Here is a 20,178-nt window from a genome sequence, read left to right as displayed (position 1 = left end):
TGCTGCATCTCAGACTATAAGGCAGCCCTCTGAGTTGCCTCAATCTTCCTGGCTGTGGTACCCTCCCTGTCTTTAGAACAGAGCTCTTCACCCAGTGCTCCATCGTTACATTCACTAAGATGTGAGAGAAAAATACTGAAGGATTGGTTTACATAGTTACAAGCAACAATCTAGGGGGACAGTATAACAAAAAACCTGTTAGAAACAGATTCCCCCTTCACCATTTTGGTATCTTATTGAATGAGGGGATTTTTAAAGATTTTTATTTTACACACACATCATTATGTATATGCACTGGCTAAATAGAATTCAGTCTGTGACTCTCATATGCATAAAGCAAATTATTTATCCAAACATATCACAATCATCATTCCACTTTGAGAAGTGTGATCTGGCACTTAGTATGGACCACGTTGTTCTGTTCTCTTTACTGCATCAGCTATGCTATGACTGGCTAAAAGAAATGCAATTACCGTATTGTGTTTTCTTAACTCTACAAAGTGTATATTCTTCTGTTTGCAGAAAACCAAGTAAAATTAAACATAAATACACTTAAATGTCTCAGGCAGTGTTTTTTCTAAATATCATTTTTTTAGTATTATTGTCTTGTAAGGCTCCAAACATACAAAGCATGTGCGCCATAATGAAGCATTTTAAACTTCACAGCTCCTCCTCTGGGAAAAGTATGAGGATACAAATCAAACATGATCCATTTGAGTCATCCTCCACTTGGATACTACCTATAAATATTGCACAAATGCTCTATCATATTAACAGCGCAAATCCAGAGACAGCAAACTGTTGCTTTTATATCCACTTTTATTACTACAGACAGGAATAGCTTCCTCCTAACATCATCTGGGTGTAGCTCAAAATGAATGTAAAAAGCATCTATTATTGTGGCAAGCTTTATTTTATTTCATTATGCTACCTACTCCAGACACTAACAAACAAAATCTGTAGTTACATACGTGCACACTGTACAACACTGCATCCAACTGACTAGCATTATAAGAGGACGTGTCCTCACTTGTCAATATTACACATATATTTTTTAGCTCTTTTCCTAAGAGTACAAACAATTGGCCTTACAGAACCATGGTGTGCAGTTGTTATTTTTGCTCCTCCACAATTCCGTGCAATGTCAGAGGTGGCAGGAAAGAAAGTTGTTGTCTCTAACGAGAATCAGTTTCTGGGACACTGATATTCCAAAGAACTGGACACTGCTGTTGCTTCGCTATCACCTGTCTTTCAGGATAGAACATTTATTAAAAATGATTGTGCATAAAGTGCCAAATTTCATGTTTTTGGCTTATGCATCACTTCCAGTGATAAACTGTGCAGTATACGCTGAATTACTTATGAAGCAAAAATTTAAGTTTAAAAGACCCAACTTCAGTGAAGTTTAAAATCTCAATCCATTTAATTACCAATAATGTGTAATAGCACTAGCAGTTACCTTTCGGCAATTCCAAAATGCAGTCAGTATTTGCTCAGATTGTCACAGATGAGGAAAGCATACTTGTGGATAGCTAAATCAACTTTCAAACACAGGAAGTCTATACAGAACCCGGTGCTAAAATTGTAACAAACTCTTGTTAACCTCAGAGATTAACGAAATATTCCTTACTGCATGCCAAGTAGATCCTGCAGTGAGTTCAGATTTTTCCAGTAGAATGACATCCTGTAAACCAGCCTTAGCCAAGTGATAGGCTAGACTAACACCAACGCAGCCGCCTCCAATGATCACCGTGTCTGCTCTATCTTTCAGCAAGGAAGGAGACTGGCTTTCTTTCCTAGGGGAAACAGAACAGTACAGTTACAAAAAGACAGTTGAGCATTTGTCCATTTTCACTGATTACAGCTCCAGACATAACACAATTTCGTCTCTGCTTGGGAGTCTATGTGCCTTAGAACTTAGCCTATTCACATTTTTCTTCTTTTAAAGTAAACGCTCTTTAAAAAGTCTTAATACATATGTATTACTAATAACTACACAAAGCAAATGTAGCTCCAATCCTAACTTTCAGTCTCTGTTATTTGTCCCATTTACTCTTATCTCTGGTTCTCATTTCTTAATGACAGCCTGTACCCCTCAAGTAGCATAAAAATCTGTCTTCTGAAAATTGTGATCAGCGTGGTTGTGGTCAATGGGGCAGAGTCTCGTTTGAGGCCTATAGCTAGTGGTGCTCCCCAGGGTTTTATACTGGGTCACTTCTACTCGACATCTTCATCAGTGGCCTGGATGAACAGACAGCATGCACCCACATCAAGTTTGCTGATGATATAAAGCTGAGAAGAGTGGCTGACACATCAGGAAGCTGTGCTGCCATTTGATGAGACCTGGATTTGATGAGGCTGGAAAGCTGGGTAGAGAAGAGTCTTATGAGGTTCCATGTGGTAAGTGTATATTTCTAAAACTGGGGAGGAATAACTGCACACATCAGTACAGGTAAGGGGATTACCTGCTGGAAAGAAGCTCTACAGAGAAGAGCCTGGGTGTCCTGGTAGGCAACAGGTTGGCCATGAGCCGGCAGTGTGCCCTAGTGGCCAAGGACAACTGTACCCTGAGATGCATTGAAAAGAGCATGGTTGGCAGGCTGGGGGAGGTGCTCCTCCCCCTCTACCCTGTCCTGGTGAGGCCACATTTAGAATACTGTGTCCAGCTCTGAACTCCCCAGTTCAAGAAAGACAGGGGACTATGGGACACAGTCCAACAGAGTGCAATAATGATGATGAGGGGCCTGGGGCATCCCCCTCTGAGGAAAGGCTGAGACCTGTGACTGTTCAGCCTGGAGAAGACTGAGAGGGGATCTTATTAATGCTCATGAATCTCTAAAAAACGGGTGTCAAGAGGATGGGGCCAGGCTTCTGTTGATTTCGCTGGGTGGCAGAACAAGAGGCAGCGGGCACAAAACAAGCACAGAAAGTACCATACAAACATGAGGAAAAACTTATGCACTTAGATGGCGCCAGAGCACTAGAACAGGTTGCCCGCAATACCTTCTCTGGTATTCAAAACCCACCTGGATGCTTTCCTGTGAAACCTACTGTAGGGAACGCTACCTTTTGAGGAGTAGCTGAGGGAATTGGGATTATTTAATCTGGAGAAGAGAGGCGCAGGGGAGACCTTATCACCCTCTTTAACTACCTGATAGGAGCCTGTGATAAGGTAGAGGTTGGCCTCTTCTCCCATTAACTATCAATAGGGGATGGCCCCCAAGTTTCACCAGGGACATTCAGGTTTGTCGTTAGGAAGTACTTCTCAAAAAGAGTGGTCAGGCACTGGAAGAAGCTGCCCAGGGCGATGGTGGAGTCACTGACCCTGGAGGTGTTCAAGAAATGTTGACAGGTGAACAGTTGGACTGGATGATCTTGGAAGTCTTTTCCAATCTTGGTGATTCTATAATTCTGTGAACCTTCTTTTGCGGGAGCTAAGACTAGATGGTCTTCAGAAGTCCCTTCCACCCCCACAATTCTCTGATTCTGTGGAAGTGCCTACTTAAGAAAGTTCTTTAATGTGTTAGCAGACTACATCAGTGTTCACAAAACAATGAAGCTTAGCTTTTATTTCCATGTTCTGCCTATTTTGACATTTTACTCTGCTAAAGTTAGAGCATTATGAAAACAGGTTTTCCTCAATTGTTTGCGTACAGTCAGTATGCTGCACTGCAGTTCCAGTCACTTTAGGCCAGCATAAGCCAGAACAGATACCAAAGGCAGCCCCATCCTTCTCTACCTTGCGTGATCCTCCCCTCTGCTCTCTCTTCCAGGGACTGTGAAGCAGCAAGCAGATCAGGAAATGTATCCAAATTAAAACCAGCCATTTACTGGATGAGTGAGACGAGGTCAGACCTCTTTGTGCAGGAGATGTTCCAGACAGCTGTGAAACCACAGCATCTGTTGCTCAAGGACAGTTAATCAATACTCATTTAATTTTATCTCCACACTTCTACACAGCTTTTTGCTTGTTACTTTTGCCAACTTCCCTGACATAAGGCTATCTAATGTGTAACTGATCTTTCACCTACCAGCACTCAGAAATCCAAGCTGCCAGTTGTTCACATTATGAATTATCTTACAAAATGGTATCTTAGATACAAACGCAGGGATAAGCTGGCATGCTCACCACGTGGCAGCAAAAGAAAGCAGAGAAGCAGTGGACACCACGAGTTCACTGTGTTTGACCAGTACACGCTTACATGTGTTTTTGAGATTACATATTAATCTTTTTCCAAGTTATCATTAAGCTGTTCAATGGCCTGATGTGAAAAAGCAACAGCTCCTATACTGAATACTGTACCGAGGTACACATTAATCAGGGTTGAGCTTCTTTTGCATTTTGAATTCATACCCTGGCCCTCCATTTTTTTCAAGCCAGGTCAGAACCCACTAAGTCCGTCTCCTGCAACCTCCACTACTCACCCAGATACAGCAAAATGTCCCTGTGTGTGTGCCCACATCACCCAGAACACAATGGGGGGCACCTTGGCACACCGACCCCAACCCCGCGCAGGTCTGCTCTCCTGCAGGCGAGGCCCCCCAGGCGCACACCCCGCCCCACGGACGGACCCCACGGCCCCGCGCAGCGCCCGCCACGTGGGTTCGCCTGTCTAGGGCGGCTGCCATACCTTTGCAGGTAAAGCCACCCGGGAGGGACCGCCGTTATCGGGGCCGGCGCCTCCCACACCTCCCGCGCGTCACCACAGCCAGCCAGCCAGCCAGCCCCGCTCCCGCAGCCCCTCGCAGCCCCCCGGCTCAGGGCCCGCACTCACCCTCCCCGGACGCCCGAGGCGCCGCCGAGGGCCCTCGAGGCAGCGAAGGGGCCGGGACACACGGCGCGGCGCGGGAGCGGCAGCCGCCGCAGGGCAGCCCGCAGCATCGCGCTCATCCCGCACAGCTCAGGGATGCGGAGCGCTGGCGCTGCGCCTCTCCCGGCGGGCGGACTCCTGCCCCGCCGTGAACAGCCCTCCCGGGAAGGACGCCGGTCCGCCCCTTGGCTGCAGCAGCCGCACGGGTCAGCCGGGCAGCGCAGCCCGCCGGCCGCCCACCCTGGCCTCGGCCGGGACGGGCGGGGCCGAGAGGGTGCGGCGGCTGCCGGCGGGGTCAGGAGGTCAGGGGCTCGGGGGGCGAGCCCGGCCGGGGGTGTCACCCGCAGCGCTACCCCCGCGGACCGCCTCCCGCCCGAGCTATAAAAGCGCTGTCCGAGCACCGGCACAGTGTCCCGCTTCGTGCCTAGCCGTCGGGTCGCAGTAGGGCAGCCGGCGTCCCCAGACGAGGAAGATGATGCCGATCGCGAAGACCCTGAAACAGGGCAAAAGGGTAACTTTCCCCACCCCTCCCCGGCTCGGCCCCGCTACGGTGGCCCCGCATCTGCGGAACCCCGCGAGCCGAGCGACCGCGCCGGGGGCGGCGCAGGCTGAGAGCTGGGGGCTGCGCCGCAGCTGCTCAGCGGGGCCGTGCTCGGGGCCGGCGGCCGTGCTGCCCCGCCGCGCTCCCGGGACGATCTCTCGCTGGCAGCGCTGTGTACCCCGCGGGAGAGACCCGCTGCTCCTGCGGGTGAGGCACGGTGTGGGGGGCTGCAATTAAGGGCGGGTGGTAGCGGTGCCTGCTGGGCACCGAGCTTCTCAAAGTGATCGGACGCTGTTGTGGGATAGTCGGGTGTATTAAATTGAACTTAGTGCTGCTCCAGCCCTTAGAATTTTTCTTTGAACGCACAGATTGCAGCCACCAAATCTATTTTGTTTTACAGTATATTTGGTAAGAAAATTAAACAGGATTTGCAGTGCATTGAAATTCTGAATATTATAAGCATAAACCTTCATTAGGTGGGATTTCTGTTTCCAGCCAACTCTATTTAAAAGCCCCAAACTGCTCTTCCCTCGATTGATAGGACTGAATACCAGCAGTGTAACACGAGTAACCACCCCCAGTGTGTGCATGCCCTTTGCACTCTCATTCAGCTGAAGAAATAAGTCAGTATGAATTTATTCTGGCATCAGCTGTTCTGCCTATTAAGACAAAACTCTGAGCAATGTGTGAATCAAACACCAACATATAGGAGTGCTGCTGCCTGTCACTGTTTGGCAGGGGCACGGAGTGACACGTTCTACCTTCTTGCCAGGACAGTGATTTTAATAGTAGGACACCTCTTAGAGCTGTTTTCATTCATTTTTTGTGTTTATGAACTCTGTCCCTTTCATGTAAACCGATTGTAAATGGTGGGCACAGCTTACAATGTGAGTTTCTGAATGCTTGCTTTCTCTTCACCAATGGAAAGGTAGGGCATAGGTGGAACAAGCATGCTGTCTACTGACATTGTTCAGTTACACTCCTAAGCAAGCTGGAAATATCTTCATGCAGTCATTTGTACTCTTTTGGTGAATAGATAGATCATTCTGGAGAATGCACTGTGTGGTGCAGTGTCATTCATGGTGGTAAAAATGAAAAAGATGGCTTGAAAGCCATAGATTTCATTTATCTTTCTTACTTTATACCAGATCTGTGTGCTACTGGGTTGCCACATGGATTAGTTTTTACCTAGTTTAGGCGTGAGTGTACAGCTATAGTTAGCTGTAAAGGAGAAAATGAGCTGGTTGTGAACTTACAACACCTAAATGCTGTTTGAACCAAAGGTATTTCATTCCGTGAGGAGAAGTAACAGTGGTATGGTAGGGTAACATCAATCTACAATAAGTTGCAAAAAAGTGATTTTGAGCTAATAATATGGATTAAGTACTGTCTTAGTTTGTGTTGCTTCTGTGTATCAGAAGTGAAGGTTATTTTAAAGTGCTGTTTAAAAAAGCTGTAACTGAGGGTAAAATGCCATTAACTCCAAGAAGTGACTTGTTAAAAGAAATAAGTCAGTGTTGTAGTGCATTTAAATGTAGTACCTATATGTGACAAATCTAGTCCCTCATTTTCAATCAATCAGCAGTGCCTGAAGTTGTTTTTATCGTCAAGGCTTTTCCCTCTGTGCTCCTGTTCCCTGCACATTAAACTTCTGAAGCAGGCTTTGTTCAACCTTCCTTGGCATGCAGGAGAGGGAAGGACTTAGAAATTGGTTCCTCGGCTGCTTTTCCTTAGACCCATTTGAGTCATTCAGCCTAAAAATTATTTAATTGCAAACAATTTTCACAAAGCTTCCCAGCATTTACATGTACAACAGAGCTGCCATCTGCTGAGGAACGACTGGTGGGCTCACTGAAAGTTGCTCAGTTTTGTAGATACGATACTAGAGGCTGAGTTTTGCCGAGCTCCTGCTGAAATAATGCTACAGTTAATCAGATTGTTGTTTTGGCAAGTCCACAATGTGCAGTAGAATGAGATGCAAGATCTGCAAGCCAGCACTTTGCCAGGCTCACATATCTGCACAGCAGCCCCATAGCCTTACTGCCGTGTCAGCACCTGAGCCAAAAATGCTGACCCTCTCAGCAGGGCTTTGAACCTTGGGGCAGTTGCACTCTGAAGAGACTTGTACTAGACCTGTCTGAGATACACGGTGCTCCTTGTTGGGAGGATGTACTCTCATCCCTCCTAAAGGCCATCAATGAGACATTGTAGATGTTTCTCTTTCTGATACACGTGATAGGATAAATGAATTAGCAGAGAAATTATCAAGATACGCTCTGAGTACACAAACAACACTCAGCTCTGTCCTGATGGACAGACGGCTTTTCCTTTTCTTACTCTCTCAGGTTTCATTTGCTCAACTGCTAAATGTGCCATCAGGAAAATACAGCCATAAATTTTTTCATAAATTTTTCTCTTACCTTTGTTAATATCTGCATTCATCCATTTCTTGAAATCTTGTGGAATTATGGTAGTAATCTGTTTGTTGCATGTAGTAGTAATGTTCAGAGTAATAGCACAGAACACACTGAATGAAATACAAAAAACAATGTCTAGTAGGTGCAGTTTGCTTTCATGTATTTCACATGGAAAGCCTGATTAAAAAGCCACTTTTTTTCTACTACTATTATTTCAAGAGAATTTCAAGAAGGAAATAGATGATATTTTTTTATTAGTATGGTGTTTCTGTAGCCCACAAATATTTCTGTCTTGTCAAATATGGGCAATGACAGCAAGTCACATATGGCCATGAATCTGAAGAACTGTAATTATTAACCTTTCCTCTTGCTTTCTTCCAGGGTATTTTGGAGCGCTTGGATGCTGGAGAGATTGTGATTGGAGATGGGGGATTTGTCTTTGCCCTAGAAAAGAGGGGATATGTAAAAGCTGGGCCTTGGACTCCCGAAGCAACAGTGGAACACCCAGAAGCAGGTCAGTTTTACTGGAAAATGGTAGTCCTGCAATGAAAAGAAAAGTGGTTGGAAAAATAATTAGTATGTAGGACTTGTAGCAGGCTTTTAAATAGAAATGTGTCTGTGGAATTAGACACTGTGAAGAACAGCATAAGAATCTGTAGATCAAAAGCTCGTCTTACCTCATACTCTTCCTGTAGCAGTGGCTAAAAGCAGTTGGCGAGGGAAAAATGAGTAGTACCTCATTATATATAGTATAGTGATACCTCTCCAGAATGGAGGACCAGATATGGTATCTCTGAGTTCAGTAATATTCTCTCTCATGGACTTGTCCTGTCTTGAGCCAAGATCAAATTTATCACTGACAGCATCTTGTGACAAAGAGATCTACAAGTGGCTGCCTGTTTTGTTGGATTTGACCATTCTAGGATTTTATATTGCTATAAATGAATATTGTCTATGTATTATTGTTTTTTTTTCCTGAAATAGTGGCTTTAAATAAACAATTGAATGGGAGTGGAGTATTAAATGTATGTGCCTCCACTGTGAAATGGGGAATGAGAACCCAACTGTTCCAGTAAAATAGAATCATTTTCTGTGCCTCTCTTGTTTAAAGTAGTAAGGGGGACAAAATGAGCAATTACAGTGTCTTATAGCATAAAGTCTACTTAGCATAAATAGTGCTAAAACAGGTTCTATTAGTGGTTAATGTGCATTCTGTTTACCTTTTAGTACAACGCTTTTAATTCTAATTATCACATCTGAGAAATAGCACTTGTGTTACCAAGTGATTCAGTCTGGGAAGGGTCTATTTGTTATGAGCTAGCATCAGCTGGCTTAACCCAGACAGTGCCAGTTATCTGCCTTGCTGATATTCTGCTTTACACTGAGTTCTTGTTCTTAGGCAGTGCTTTAAAGGATTAAATGTGCCTTCAGTGGAATTTTGCTGTCTGCTTTTTTTGACACATTTTTATGTAGAAAAGTACTTTCATAGATGAATTAGATGTGCAAAATGAGCACGCAAACCTGCTTTAAGTAACTGCCTAGTTGTCATTGGTTAGAGCTCAGCCATCTAAGCATTACTGTTGATTTGATGGTAGCTATCTATAGAACATACTGTTTACATCTGTAACCACTGCAACAGTTTAATAAACCTTTTTATAGGCTATTTATAAACATATACTCAACCAGGAATATGGTCATTTCTTGTGGTGCACTGTGCTGCCTGCCTCCCCTCCATTACTGATTTTTGCTCCTGCGTGTTTAAGAGTCAAGTTTCTTGGAAAGCAGGTGTAAAGAGCACAAGGAGCAACTGTCTGGGCCAGCTGGTACAAAATCCATACAGCTAACAGCCCCCCTCCTCTTTGTAAGAAAAGAGGAAAGAAGAGGGGTTTCTTAGAATGCAGCGAGGCATGTGAAGAAGGAGAAGGGAATATATAAGAAAAGGCAAGTTGAACGCCATTCACTCTGTTGCAAGAGAGAAGTTCTCTGAGACTGACAAATGTCCTGAGCCAGATCAGGTATCTGAGCTACTGCCCTGCATGGGGCAGCGTGCATATGCACTCTCCCCATCTCCTGTTAGCTAAAGTCTGTCTATTGTTAAATGTCTGACTTGTGGTGAATTGAAATGGAAACTCAGTGTGATATGTCTAACTCCTAAAATGCATCCAATAATTATTCATCATTCTTTGGCCTTACTTGTAGCTCTTAACCTCGTTTTTCAAATGGTGGAGGAAGCCATAGTTTGAGTAGTATACTAGAAGTCACACAATAATTTACACAGTGGTTTGGGATTTTCTAATAGTGTCATGCAGGATGTTGCAGGCTTTAAAATAACAAAATATTGTGGCTGTAATGATATCTGCATGGGTTAGAATGAGGTTTGGGCTGATATTTTACTTATAAGGCCATTTTTTCTCTCCAAGTGTGGACAGGAGACTCCTGAGTGGGTCTGTGTAACTAACAGTTCGAAGTAAGTTTCTTGTTTCATTTGCTTATCTATATCGCTGTCCTTATTCACCCAAAGCCCAAGATTTTTTCAGAAATGCATCAATTTTAAATGGAAATCAAACTAACTGTGGGTAAATAAAGCTGATTTATTATGGAAGTCAGAGCATTTGTGAAAATATTTGTAGGGGTTTTGTTTTGTTTTTTCACTTTTTCCCATTTCCTGACTAGTTTTCACCATTATTTTCTATTCTCCCTCATGTGGGAAAAAAATAAAACCAAAAAACACTTCAGACCACTAGAAGCATGTTAGTCACAGGCATGTTTCTATGATCTATTTTAATGCTGTAGGAAGTGGAATTCTCTCTGAAATAGTAAAGTTTTGAATTAATGTAGAAATGGTAAAAACTGAAATCTGATCCTGGTAGCTTCGGAGATTCCAGGCACTTTCTGATCTGTAGTCCTGCTACAGTCTGTGTTCCTGAATCGGTCCCTTTGGCTGCAGGGTAAACAGGCACTGTATTAAGTCACACTGTGGTTGGCCAAGGCTGTAACTGAAAATGAAATACTGCACCAGCAGAAAAAAGTAAGCAACACGACACTGTTCCTTCACTGGAAGCAGATGTGCTTATGTGATTGATGCTAGCAACTTCTGCTTGAGCTTTCCTGTTGCAGAATGCTTTATGTGTGGTAGCTGAAGGCAATAATTTCATTATGACACAGTCACACAGTTTGCTAATGGCACAGATCGTCTGTGGACAAGGAGGTATGATAAACCAGGACATCAGGAAAACTTTCCCAAACATCTACTGTAAAATCTTCAGTGATCTCTTGTTTGTTTCCAATATCTAGAGGTTAAATGATTTCATGTACGTGCTATGAACTGTTGAATCTTTTAATACAGTCATGATCTAGAAGCTGAGAAACTGGCTCATTGTTTCATTTGCTGTTTGTTTTGCTTGTTATTCCCTGCTATTCCCTCACAGGCTTTTGCTGTTGTTTTTTTTTCCTTTCCCTTCCCAAACTATGATACATTTCTGTCATGTGAGACTGGGAGGTGTGAAGGACTGCAAAAAAGCAGGAGATAGGTGTGAAATGCACGACAAAACTGGATTTACTGATAGAAAACTGAGTAGAAATCCTCAGTTATTCATAGCAGGGAATATCTAAGTTTTCTACCAATTGTTTAAAAGCTGGGATGGGGAAGAAATTTGGCATACACTACTAGTACTACTCTCTCACAGTGGCTTTACTAGTAAATACTATATCACTTTTGTCACAGTAACATTACTTCGGTAAGCACTTAATTTTAGAATATCAGTATATATCAGATATTAGAATATCAATATATATCAATATCAGAATAACTGTACCAAGCATCTCTTTGTCTTTTTTTAGTTCGTCAGCTTCACAGGGAATTCCTCAGAGCTGGATCCAATGTTCTGCAAACATTCACCTTTTATGCCAGTGAGGACAAACTAGAGAACAGAGGCAACTATGTAGCTGAGAAAATAACTGTGAGTAGAATACTACTTTGATGGAGATATGAAGTAAGTGAATTCAATTCAAAAGGTTCCTTAGAGTGATTTTTTTGATCATTTTTGAGGACCGAAAATGAGATGATGCAATCTCAGAGTTTGGAACAGTAAGAATTGATGTGGTTAAAGGAGAAGATAGTTACAAAATGGGACTAGAGGATACCCACATTGTACTTTTCTCATCTGAAGAGATTAATTTACTGGGATTTTGATATGAAGAGAATTCATTTGCACAGAGAACAAAATCATTTGGGAGTGGAGAGGGGAAGAAGTGCATTAACACTCACTGAAACAAATCAACAGCTAAAATGGTGACGAATCCTAGAAATTAATGACTGGTTTAAAAGTACTGAATTTTTTAAGATCATTTCTTCAGTAAAGTAATAACTAAAAACCAAGATATGCTCTGTGGCCAGTATTCCCATCTTCAAGTATAAGGGTAATCTGGAACAGCAACAGAAGTACAGTTGTGGTTTCTCACTCTGCGCACCAAGGAGACATAAGATGCTGAGTGGCTTTACTAACTGCAGGCCTCAGCTCACCTGGGACTTTGGTCATAAACATTTCTAGATAGTTCCTTTGAGGCTAGAAGACTTGTTAGTGTGTTTTCCCTGATCCTTGTTCCCTTGGTCATGTTGTCTGCTTCAGCCTCTGGAAAAGATACTCTTGGGTGAAGAAGATATTGTAGGATTTGAAACTGGACATTAGTGAAACACTTGTGGCTTAAAATTGAGAGGTCACTGTTATGCTAAAACTGTTGTACATGTCAGGCTGAGCTATTAGCGCATTACTTTCCAATCACAATGTGTGTCAGCTCTCTCATCTATGTAGGCAGCATGTTAGATATAAAGAAACACCTGAGAGCCTAGTTTTTTTTTTACTGCTTTCCAGTAAATAAGAACTTTGGAGACATTTTCTATGCAAGAGAATGTGAGTGGAATTAATCAGAGTTTTGCATATTCTAATGAGGGGTGGGGGGAAACACTGATTATAAATACTGAGGTAATGTACACAGCTTAGGAGATACTGATGTGGGAGTGATTCAGAAGATGCTGATGGAGTCAGAACAAACATTTTAATGAATATTTTCTCATTTCTCTTATATCCATTTAGAATGGATATGTTCTAAATTCTACATTTTTATTAACTTGTTCAGACCAGCTAACTGAGTTCCTGTATATTATGGGTGCTCCTATATATTATAGGTAGCATATGAATGAATGCTTTATTGCTGCATGTGGCTTTGCATTTACAGTTCAGAAATGTTTCTGTCACTACAGTTAAAATTCCAACTCAAGGGTGAAAAAACCATTCTCCCATCTCCACAGAAACTGTTCAGTGTATGAAACATCGGTCAATGTTTTCTGACCAGCTTTACTTGGAAATGCAGTATCTTTACATTCAACAGATGCAACATTTAAAATCTGTTCTAGAAGCCTGTGGAACAAACCATGCTGCAACTCCTGCTGTCATGCAAAATAAGAGGGGTTGGAAGAGTACCAATGCAGCAAATACTTTGCAGCAAAACTTTAAAGACTCACTGCTTATTCTAGACTCAGGTTCTCTGGGTTTTGCTTAGTGTATGTCTCCAGATCCTGGAATTCCCAAATGTGAATGCGAATTGCAAATGGAAGTCACTGTGTCAGGATTAATGTTAAAAACATCTTGACCTTCTGGAGCATCCATGAAACACTTCAGCTGTGGGAAGCCTGTTTCTGAGTAACCCATGGGCCACAAACAGACCTGCTCTAGCCAGTACTTACTACCTATCCTAAATAATTCCTTTTCAAAATTTTTCTCCCTCAACTTAATGCCTCTTTCACAAGCTGTTCTGGACATCTCTGAGTATAGTGAGAATGTCTTTCAGTCTAAGTGATTAATTTTATACAGTGCTAAGTTCTGCCTTGATGTTATTAAATTGGCCATTCTAATATATGTGATAATTAATTATATCTTTTTTTTAAAAGGTCCTTAATAGATCCATATAAATATCTTGCATTTTGAAGATTTTCAGAATACTAAAATAAATTTAAAAAGAATGAGAAATTAACTGAGGTAACTACATATTACTTCCATCCACGAAAAAGAGTCTTTCTGACTCATTTTCTAAAAGACAAAGAGAATTATACTTCATATCAAATATTTGCTTTTTCTAGCTTTAGTTGTTTAAATTGTGTTAGAGGTAGTATGCTTTTTATTAGTATTTGATAGTGTGATATAATAACTTAGAAATTTGTTTTCTAACACTTGTTACTTTTTTGAAAGTTTGCTGATCTTTCTGATCAATATTATTTAAGAATGGTTTGACTTTTGTGTGTGTTGTGCTCTAAAACTTCATGCGTATCTCTGAGGTAGAACTAATGTAATCTGTATTCATGCAGGGCCAGAAAGTGAATGAAGCTGCTTGTGACATTGCCAGAGAAGTGGCCAATGAAGGCGATGCTTTAGTAGCTGGAGGAGTTAGTCAGACACCATCATACTTAAGCTGCAAGGACAAAGCAGAGGTTAAAGCAGTCTTTCGAAAGCAGCTAGATATCTTCACGAAGAAGAATGTGGACTTCCTCATTGCAGAGGTACACTTGTAGTTAAAAATAAGAAAAATGCACTCAACTGATACAACGTGTTAACTTCCAGCCTCCTTTTGGGATTGCAAGTTATGTACTGCTTCCTCCTTTAAATTTTTTTGTTATATCCTGTTAGCATCAGAAGCTGTTAGTCAATACTTAACAGCATCTGCAAGCATTCGAGAATAGGCCCTTGAAGCATACATGTCTTAGGTCAAATTCTATACTGGCACAATTATTATACTTAAATACAATCCTGACTAGTTTCTGTTTCCTTATGTACTCTGCAAGCAGCAAACTATGGTGACTTGATAGATAAAACTAGTTCTTCAGGGATAAATCCTTCACTAACCCTCTACATAGGACATTTTTAAGAGTACTTGTTTATTTGCTTTATTTGCTGACTTCTTACAATTATTTTTTAATGGTATGGTCAGTGAATTCAACAGTTTTGTTACAGTTTGTCATTGTGTTATTCATGAATTTGGGATCTGAATTAATATTTATGCTCCGTCTCCAAGAAATGAAACTAGTTCTGCTTTAATGTCTTTCAGTATTTTGAACATGTTGAAGAAGCTGTCTGGGCAGTTGAAGTCCTAAAAGAATCGGGCAAGCCAGTTGCAGCTACAATGTGCATAGGTCCAGAAGGAGACATGCATGGTGTGCCTCCTGGACAGTGTGCTGTCCAACTGGTGAAAGCTGGTAAGAAACTCTTTTAATCTGACTTTTAAAAGTATGAAAGAAAATGAATTTCTTAGGCATTCAGATACATGAATAAGTTGTTTTTTTTTTTTAACTTTTTCATAGAATCACAAGGTTAGAAAGGACTTACAAGATCATCTAGTCCAACTGTCCTCCCATTAACATTGCTACCACAAGCCTCTAACCCATATCTCATAGCTCTTCATCCAGATACGTCTTGAACACTGCCAGGGATGGTGACTCCACCACCTCTCCATGCAGTCATTCCAGTGCCTGACCACTCTCTGAGAGAAAAAGTTTTTCCTTATGTCCAATCTAAACCCCTTTGGTAAAACTTGCGGCCATCTCCTTGGGTCCTGTTTGTTGCCTGGGAGAAGAGGCCAAGCCCCTCCTCATCACAACCTCCCTTCAGGAAGCTGTAGAGTGCAGTGAGGTCTCCCCTGAGCCTCCTCTTCTCCAGGCTAAACAATCCCAGCTCCCTCAGCTGCTCCTCATAAGACTTGTGCTCCAGACCCCTCACCAGTTTTGTTGCCCTTCCCTGGACATGTTCTGGGGCCTCCATGTCTTTCTTGTAGTGAGGGGCCCAAAACTGAACACAATACTTGAGGTGCAGATTCACCAGAGCTGAGCACAGGGGGATGATTACCTCCCTGCTCCTGCTGGCCACACTATTTCTAATGCAGGCCAGGATGCTGCTTCTTGGCCATCTGGGTGCACTGTCAGCTCATGTTCAGCCCAGATTCAGCCTACACCCCCAGGACCCTTTTTTCTTCACAGTCATCCAGGCACTCAGCCCCAAGCCTATAGCGCTGCATGGGGTTATTGTGGCCAAAGTGCAGGATGCAGCACCTGGCCTTGTTGAACCCCATCCCATTCACCTCAACCCAGCGATCCAGCATATCAAGATCTCTCTGAAGGGCCTCTGCACCCTCAGGGAGATCATACTACCTCCCAACTTGCTGTCATTCTCAGACTTACTGAGGGTACTCTCAGTCCCCTCACTAACACAGAATATTGCAGCTAAGAAGTCATATTAACCAAGATGGTATTGGGAGCGGTAGCCACAGGTATCTAATGCTGAGTAGAGGAAAATTCTAAACAAATTCCTTTTTGGTTACAGCAACAGCCCCAGGTTCTGGGCTCGAAATTATAAAACATAAGCAGAATCCAAAGCAACATTTGATTCTATGCTTTAAGAACTTTCTGGAGTACAGTTCAAATCCAGGATGAGAAACAATGTCTTTTTGTCTAGGAAAAGCTGTATTTTCTGCAGGACAGGTAGAATCATAGAATGATTAACTTGAAAGGACAGAAGGAATTAATAAGTGGCATAACAGATGATACAAGGGCTTCATTATATCTGTCCTGAACCACTCTTCACTTGGAGTTAGAGTTAAAATCCCAAGGCAGAACCTGCATTAGAAAGCTGCTAGATAATTGCTTATGTGGCTGTGGATGCTTTTCATCTTGGTACTTCATCTGGAAGGTGAAGAGGAGAGCAGCTGAAATGCAGATGGTTATGATCTGCCACATGAAAGCTGAGACTGGTTCCGGCTCAGCTGCCTTTTCATAGGGCTGGTGTAGAGAGGCGCTGTGCTGTGACTAAGAACATTCACTACCTACTTCTTGAGAATACGTGATTTAAACAGTTGCTGTCCTCCTTATAGGTGCTTCTATCGTTGGAGTCAACTGCCATTTTGACCCAGATACTGTGCTGGAAACTGTGAAACTGATGAAAGAGGGCTTGCAAGCTGCTAATCTGAAAGCCCACCTGATGTCTCAACCACTTGCTTTCCATACACCTGACTGTGGGAAGCAAGGATTTATTGATCTTCCTGAATTTCCCTTTGGTAAGGCATCCTTTTTATTGCATACTTCTTTTTTTCCTGTTGAAAATTGAAAGTATAAGATGTTCTTTTATACAATAAGATGAGTCCCCGCTGTCCTGCCTGGCATTCTGCATAATGGGTTTGAAGTGTAACATCAGATTAAAGTTCATCCACACAGCAAGAGTGTTTCAGTAGTACTATAGCCTGAGAAACCAGAAGTAGTATGTCCTTTGATGTTGCTAACAAACAGATAGGCAATTTGGACATGTGTCATCACTCATGTGCTCAAGAGAAATTTCATGAAATCTGAAAGACTCAGACACTTTGTATGTAAAAGGTTTTTGTATTCTGGGGCTTATTTACACATTGGATGTAAAAGATCACATTCTCCTGAGAGGACTAAATAAGCCAAAATACTGTTAAATTGGTTTGAGAAATATCTCTGTTCTCAGACATCATACTCTCTTCTTTTCAAATTCAGTTTATAAGATAAGGTAATAAAACAAATTAATTTGTGGAAAGAAATTGAAGTAAATGTGATTTTCCAGGAAGATGCAATTATTAGAAAATTCCTCTCTATAAAGGGAAGTTTGAAGCATAAGTGTGAGGCATTCATTAGTCAATAAAAGCATGATGATGTTCTGAAAATATTCTGGGATACTGAAGTGCCAGGAACTCATTTTTGCTATTCATTCCTTCATACAACTCCTCTGATTGCAAGCAAAAAGATGAAACAGATCCAGAAAACAGTCAAGTGATTTGAAGGATTCACTGTTTGGTTTCTTGCGGTTCTTGGCTTGAGCACTACAAGGAGCCTGTGTGAGGCCTTAGTTTTCAGAAATACCATGAAGCAATTGCAGAAGCTTGGTTCTATGAGTATTTTCCAGTACCCAGAATGAGCAACTGATGACTTGATCACAAATAAGCAGTTTGGCTATTAAAATGACTTAGTTAACTTTTAAATGTGAAAGATAGTGTGCAGAAGAGGCACTTAGATATTTGAAATGTAAAAGGCCAACAAAACCTCATACTGGTAAGCTCCAGCATCAGCTGTCAGAAATGTTTATAAACCATTAGAACTTCTTCCAGTTTTGTGTCTTCCCTTTTGTGTTACTACAGTTATCCTCAAATGCCACCAGTAAGGCAAGGGCAGTGGTTTAGAAAGAAATGCGCTGGTCAGTCAAAGCATACCCAATTATTTCAAGAATAAATGCATGGAAGGGCTAAATTTAGGAGTCAGTTACAGTCTTCTAATCAATGAAAACATCAACCTTTTTTGTACTATAAATGACTGAACATTAAGCTATAGTTAATTAATTTTGAGTAAAGATAATACTATAAAAAGTCATGAATTGAAGACAAAGTATTAGATAAGTTTGGGGAGGGGAAAGATGAAACAAACAAAGAAACAAACAAAAAAAACAACAAAGGAAACATGATTTATGTGGAAACTTTTCGTTGAATGTTTGTTTTAAACTATCATGCTCCCTGTGTGTTGCCAGCTGATACAGTGCAATCTACCCCTGCTTCTTTAGAGATGTTCGGCTGGTGCTGTCCTTATGCTTCAGGAGCATAGGAAGTTTTGCATCATTAAATCTAGCTTAGACAGTTCAAACATCTACATTTACCATCAGTTTTCAAAACAGTGTACGAGTGTTTCAGTAACATGATTCCTCAGTAAAAAACCTAAGGAAGTGGAGTGTTGTGGAAGCCCAGTATATGAATGTCTTTGCAGGTCTGGAACCAAGAATCATCACCAGATGGGATGTTCAAAAATACGCAAGAAAGGCTTATGACTTAGGAATCCGCTATATTGGAGGCTGCTGTGGATTTGAGCCATATCATATCCGAGCAATAGCTGAAGAGCTGGCTCCTGAAAGAGGATTTTTGCCATTAGCTTCTGAGAAACATGGTAGCTGGGGCAATGGCCTGAGCATGCATACTAAACCCTGGGTCAGAGCAAGGTATGTATATCTGAACTGTAAGGCACAACAAAGCAATCCTTGCAGAGGCTTATATTGGCCCATAAAGCAGACAGAATTCAGAGACCCTATCACCTTAAGTTTTCTACATACTAATAATTTTGAGGAGTTAAATCTTATCTGGGAGTAGTGAAAAGTATGCAGAAGCAGTAGAAGAGCTCCAAAAGTTGAGGAAAAATTAATGTGAAAGTAATTCATGAAAGTTAAAATGGAAACCTAACACTTTATCTACTGACACTTTTATGTCAGTAGTATATAACATTTTAACTACTGACAGCTTAGAGTGTTCTTTTTAAGGATGAAAAGATTTATTTTTTTTTAACAAGTGTAACATTTATTTCTATACTTCTGTTCATCTTCCTGTATCTAAACATGAAGTCAGAGTTTTGCAAGTCAGAGGATCCTTTGTAATGGCTGCAGTTTCTTTAGTACTGTGAGGTGCTGAAACAAATGCTGTATTTGCTTTTCTTTGTTTTAGAGCAAGAAAAGAGTACTGGGAGAATCTGAAGCCTGCTTCAGGCAGGCCATACTGTCCTTCCATGTCAAAACCAGATGGCTGGGGAGTGACCAAAGGAGCCAGGGAGCTGATGCAGCAGAAAGAAGCAACAACTGAACAGCAGCTGAAGGAGCTCTTCCAGAAACAGAAATTCTAATCTGCTGCAGTTGTTCTAACATCCTAACATTCAGACATCTCATCCTCTGAGAGAAGTCTTGTGATGATTAATACCCTGTTAATCAATTAACATGTAACGAAAGAGGCAAAATGCAAAGAGAATGTGATTACAAATGAAATATGAGAAGCTTTGATAATAAAATCTTCTCTGGACAAAGAGTTTGGGAAGAGGTTTGGATTCTTATAATAGATCTTCTGTTAGTTAGCTAGATGCCATTGACTGGGTAGACACAGAATACATAAAAAGCAATACTAGGCTCAACTGACCTGTGCATAGACCAGAAAACATCTATAAACACTACTGTACAGTTGGAAGAGTAGCATGGTTAGGATGGTGTTATAGTTGGAAAGGTTTACAGGTGTTATAGTTGGAACGATTATCATGGTGAAAAAGAAACAATTAAGGAAGAAATGTTCACCTGTATCCTAGGCTTACAGTAGAAAACTCCAAAAAGGAGGGATCTCAAGAAAGAGATCCCTCCCTAGTGGCAGTCAGCCCTTAATGGGGTCTAGGAGGGGTGCAGCCAGGTTCCACCCCTTCTGTTCACACAGCTGAATTGCTTCACTTGTGCTTCCACAGTGGACCCAGTCCTTGCCTCAGGTAATCAGTCAGTGGTTCAGGCCATTCAACAGTTCCAATACAACTACATTAATACTCTTGAGTCTATTCATACTCTTG

The 20,178-nt window shown here is 41.7% G+C and overlaps 2 protein-coding genes across 2 annotated transcripts in view; one reads left to right on the top strand and one right to left on the bottom strand.

The window, feature by feature from the left end:
- DMGDH (dimethylglycine dehydrogenase) overlaps nucleotides 1-4,906 on the bottom strand; it is a 45,334-nt gene extending 40,428 nt beyond the window's left edge. Inside the window, exons 1-2 of the mRNA XM_072359580.1 lie at nucleotides 4,776-4,906; nucleotides 1,631-1,796 (exon numbers count right to left, since the gene is read on the bottom strand). Of these exons, the coding sequence (XP_072215681.1) occupies nucleotides 1,631-1,796; nucleotides 4,776-4,891 (282 nt within the window). The 5' untranslated portion in view covers nucleotides 4,892-4,906. The remainder of the gene's footprint in view (nucleotides 1-1,630; nucleotides 1,797-4,775) is intronic.
- A 278-nt stretch (nucleotides 4,907-5,184) lies between these two features.
- Nucleotides 5,185-19,653, top strand: LOC140264092 (betaine--homocysteine S-methyltransferase 1). The gene is made up of 8 exons (XM_072359583.1): nucleotides 5,185-5,322; nucleotides 8,151-8,283; nucleotides 11,610-11,728; nucleotides 14,131-14,322; nucleotides 14,868-15,015; nucleotides 16,683-16,865; nucleotides 18,580-18,808; nucleotides 19,305-19,653. Exons 1-8 carry the CDS (start codon nucleotides 5,284-5,286, stop codon nucleotides 19,477-19,479), a joined length of 1,218 nt encoding a protein of 405 aa, XP_072215684.1. The 5' UTR covers nucleotides 5,185-5,283; the 3' UTR covers nucleotides 19,480-19,653.
- Nucleotides 19,654-20,178: the final 525 nt, after the last annotated feature.

Source organism: Excalfactoria chinensis, chromosome Z (genome assembly GCF_039878825.1).
Source record: "Excalfactoria chinensis isolate bCotChi1 chromosome Z, bCotChi1.hap2, whole genome shotgun sequence".
In the NCBI taxonomy this organism is placed as follows: domain Eukaryota; kingdom Metazoa; phylum Chordata; class Aves; order Galliformes; family Phasianidae; genus Excalfactoria; species Excalfactoria chinensis.
This window is presented reverse-complemented; position numbering and strand designations above follow the sequence as displayed.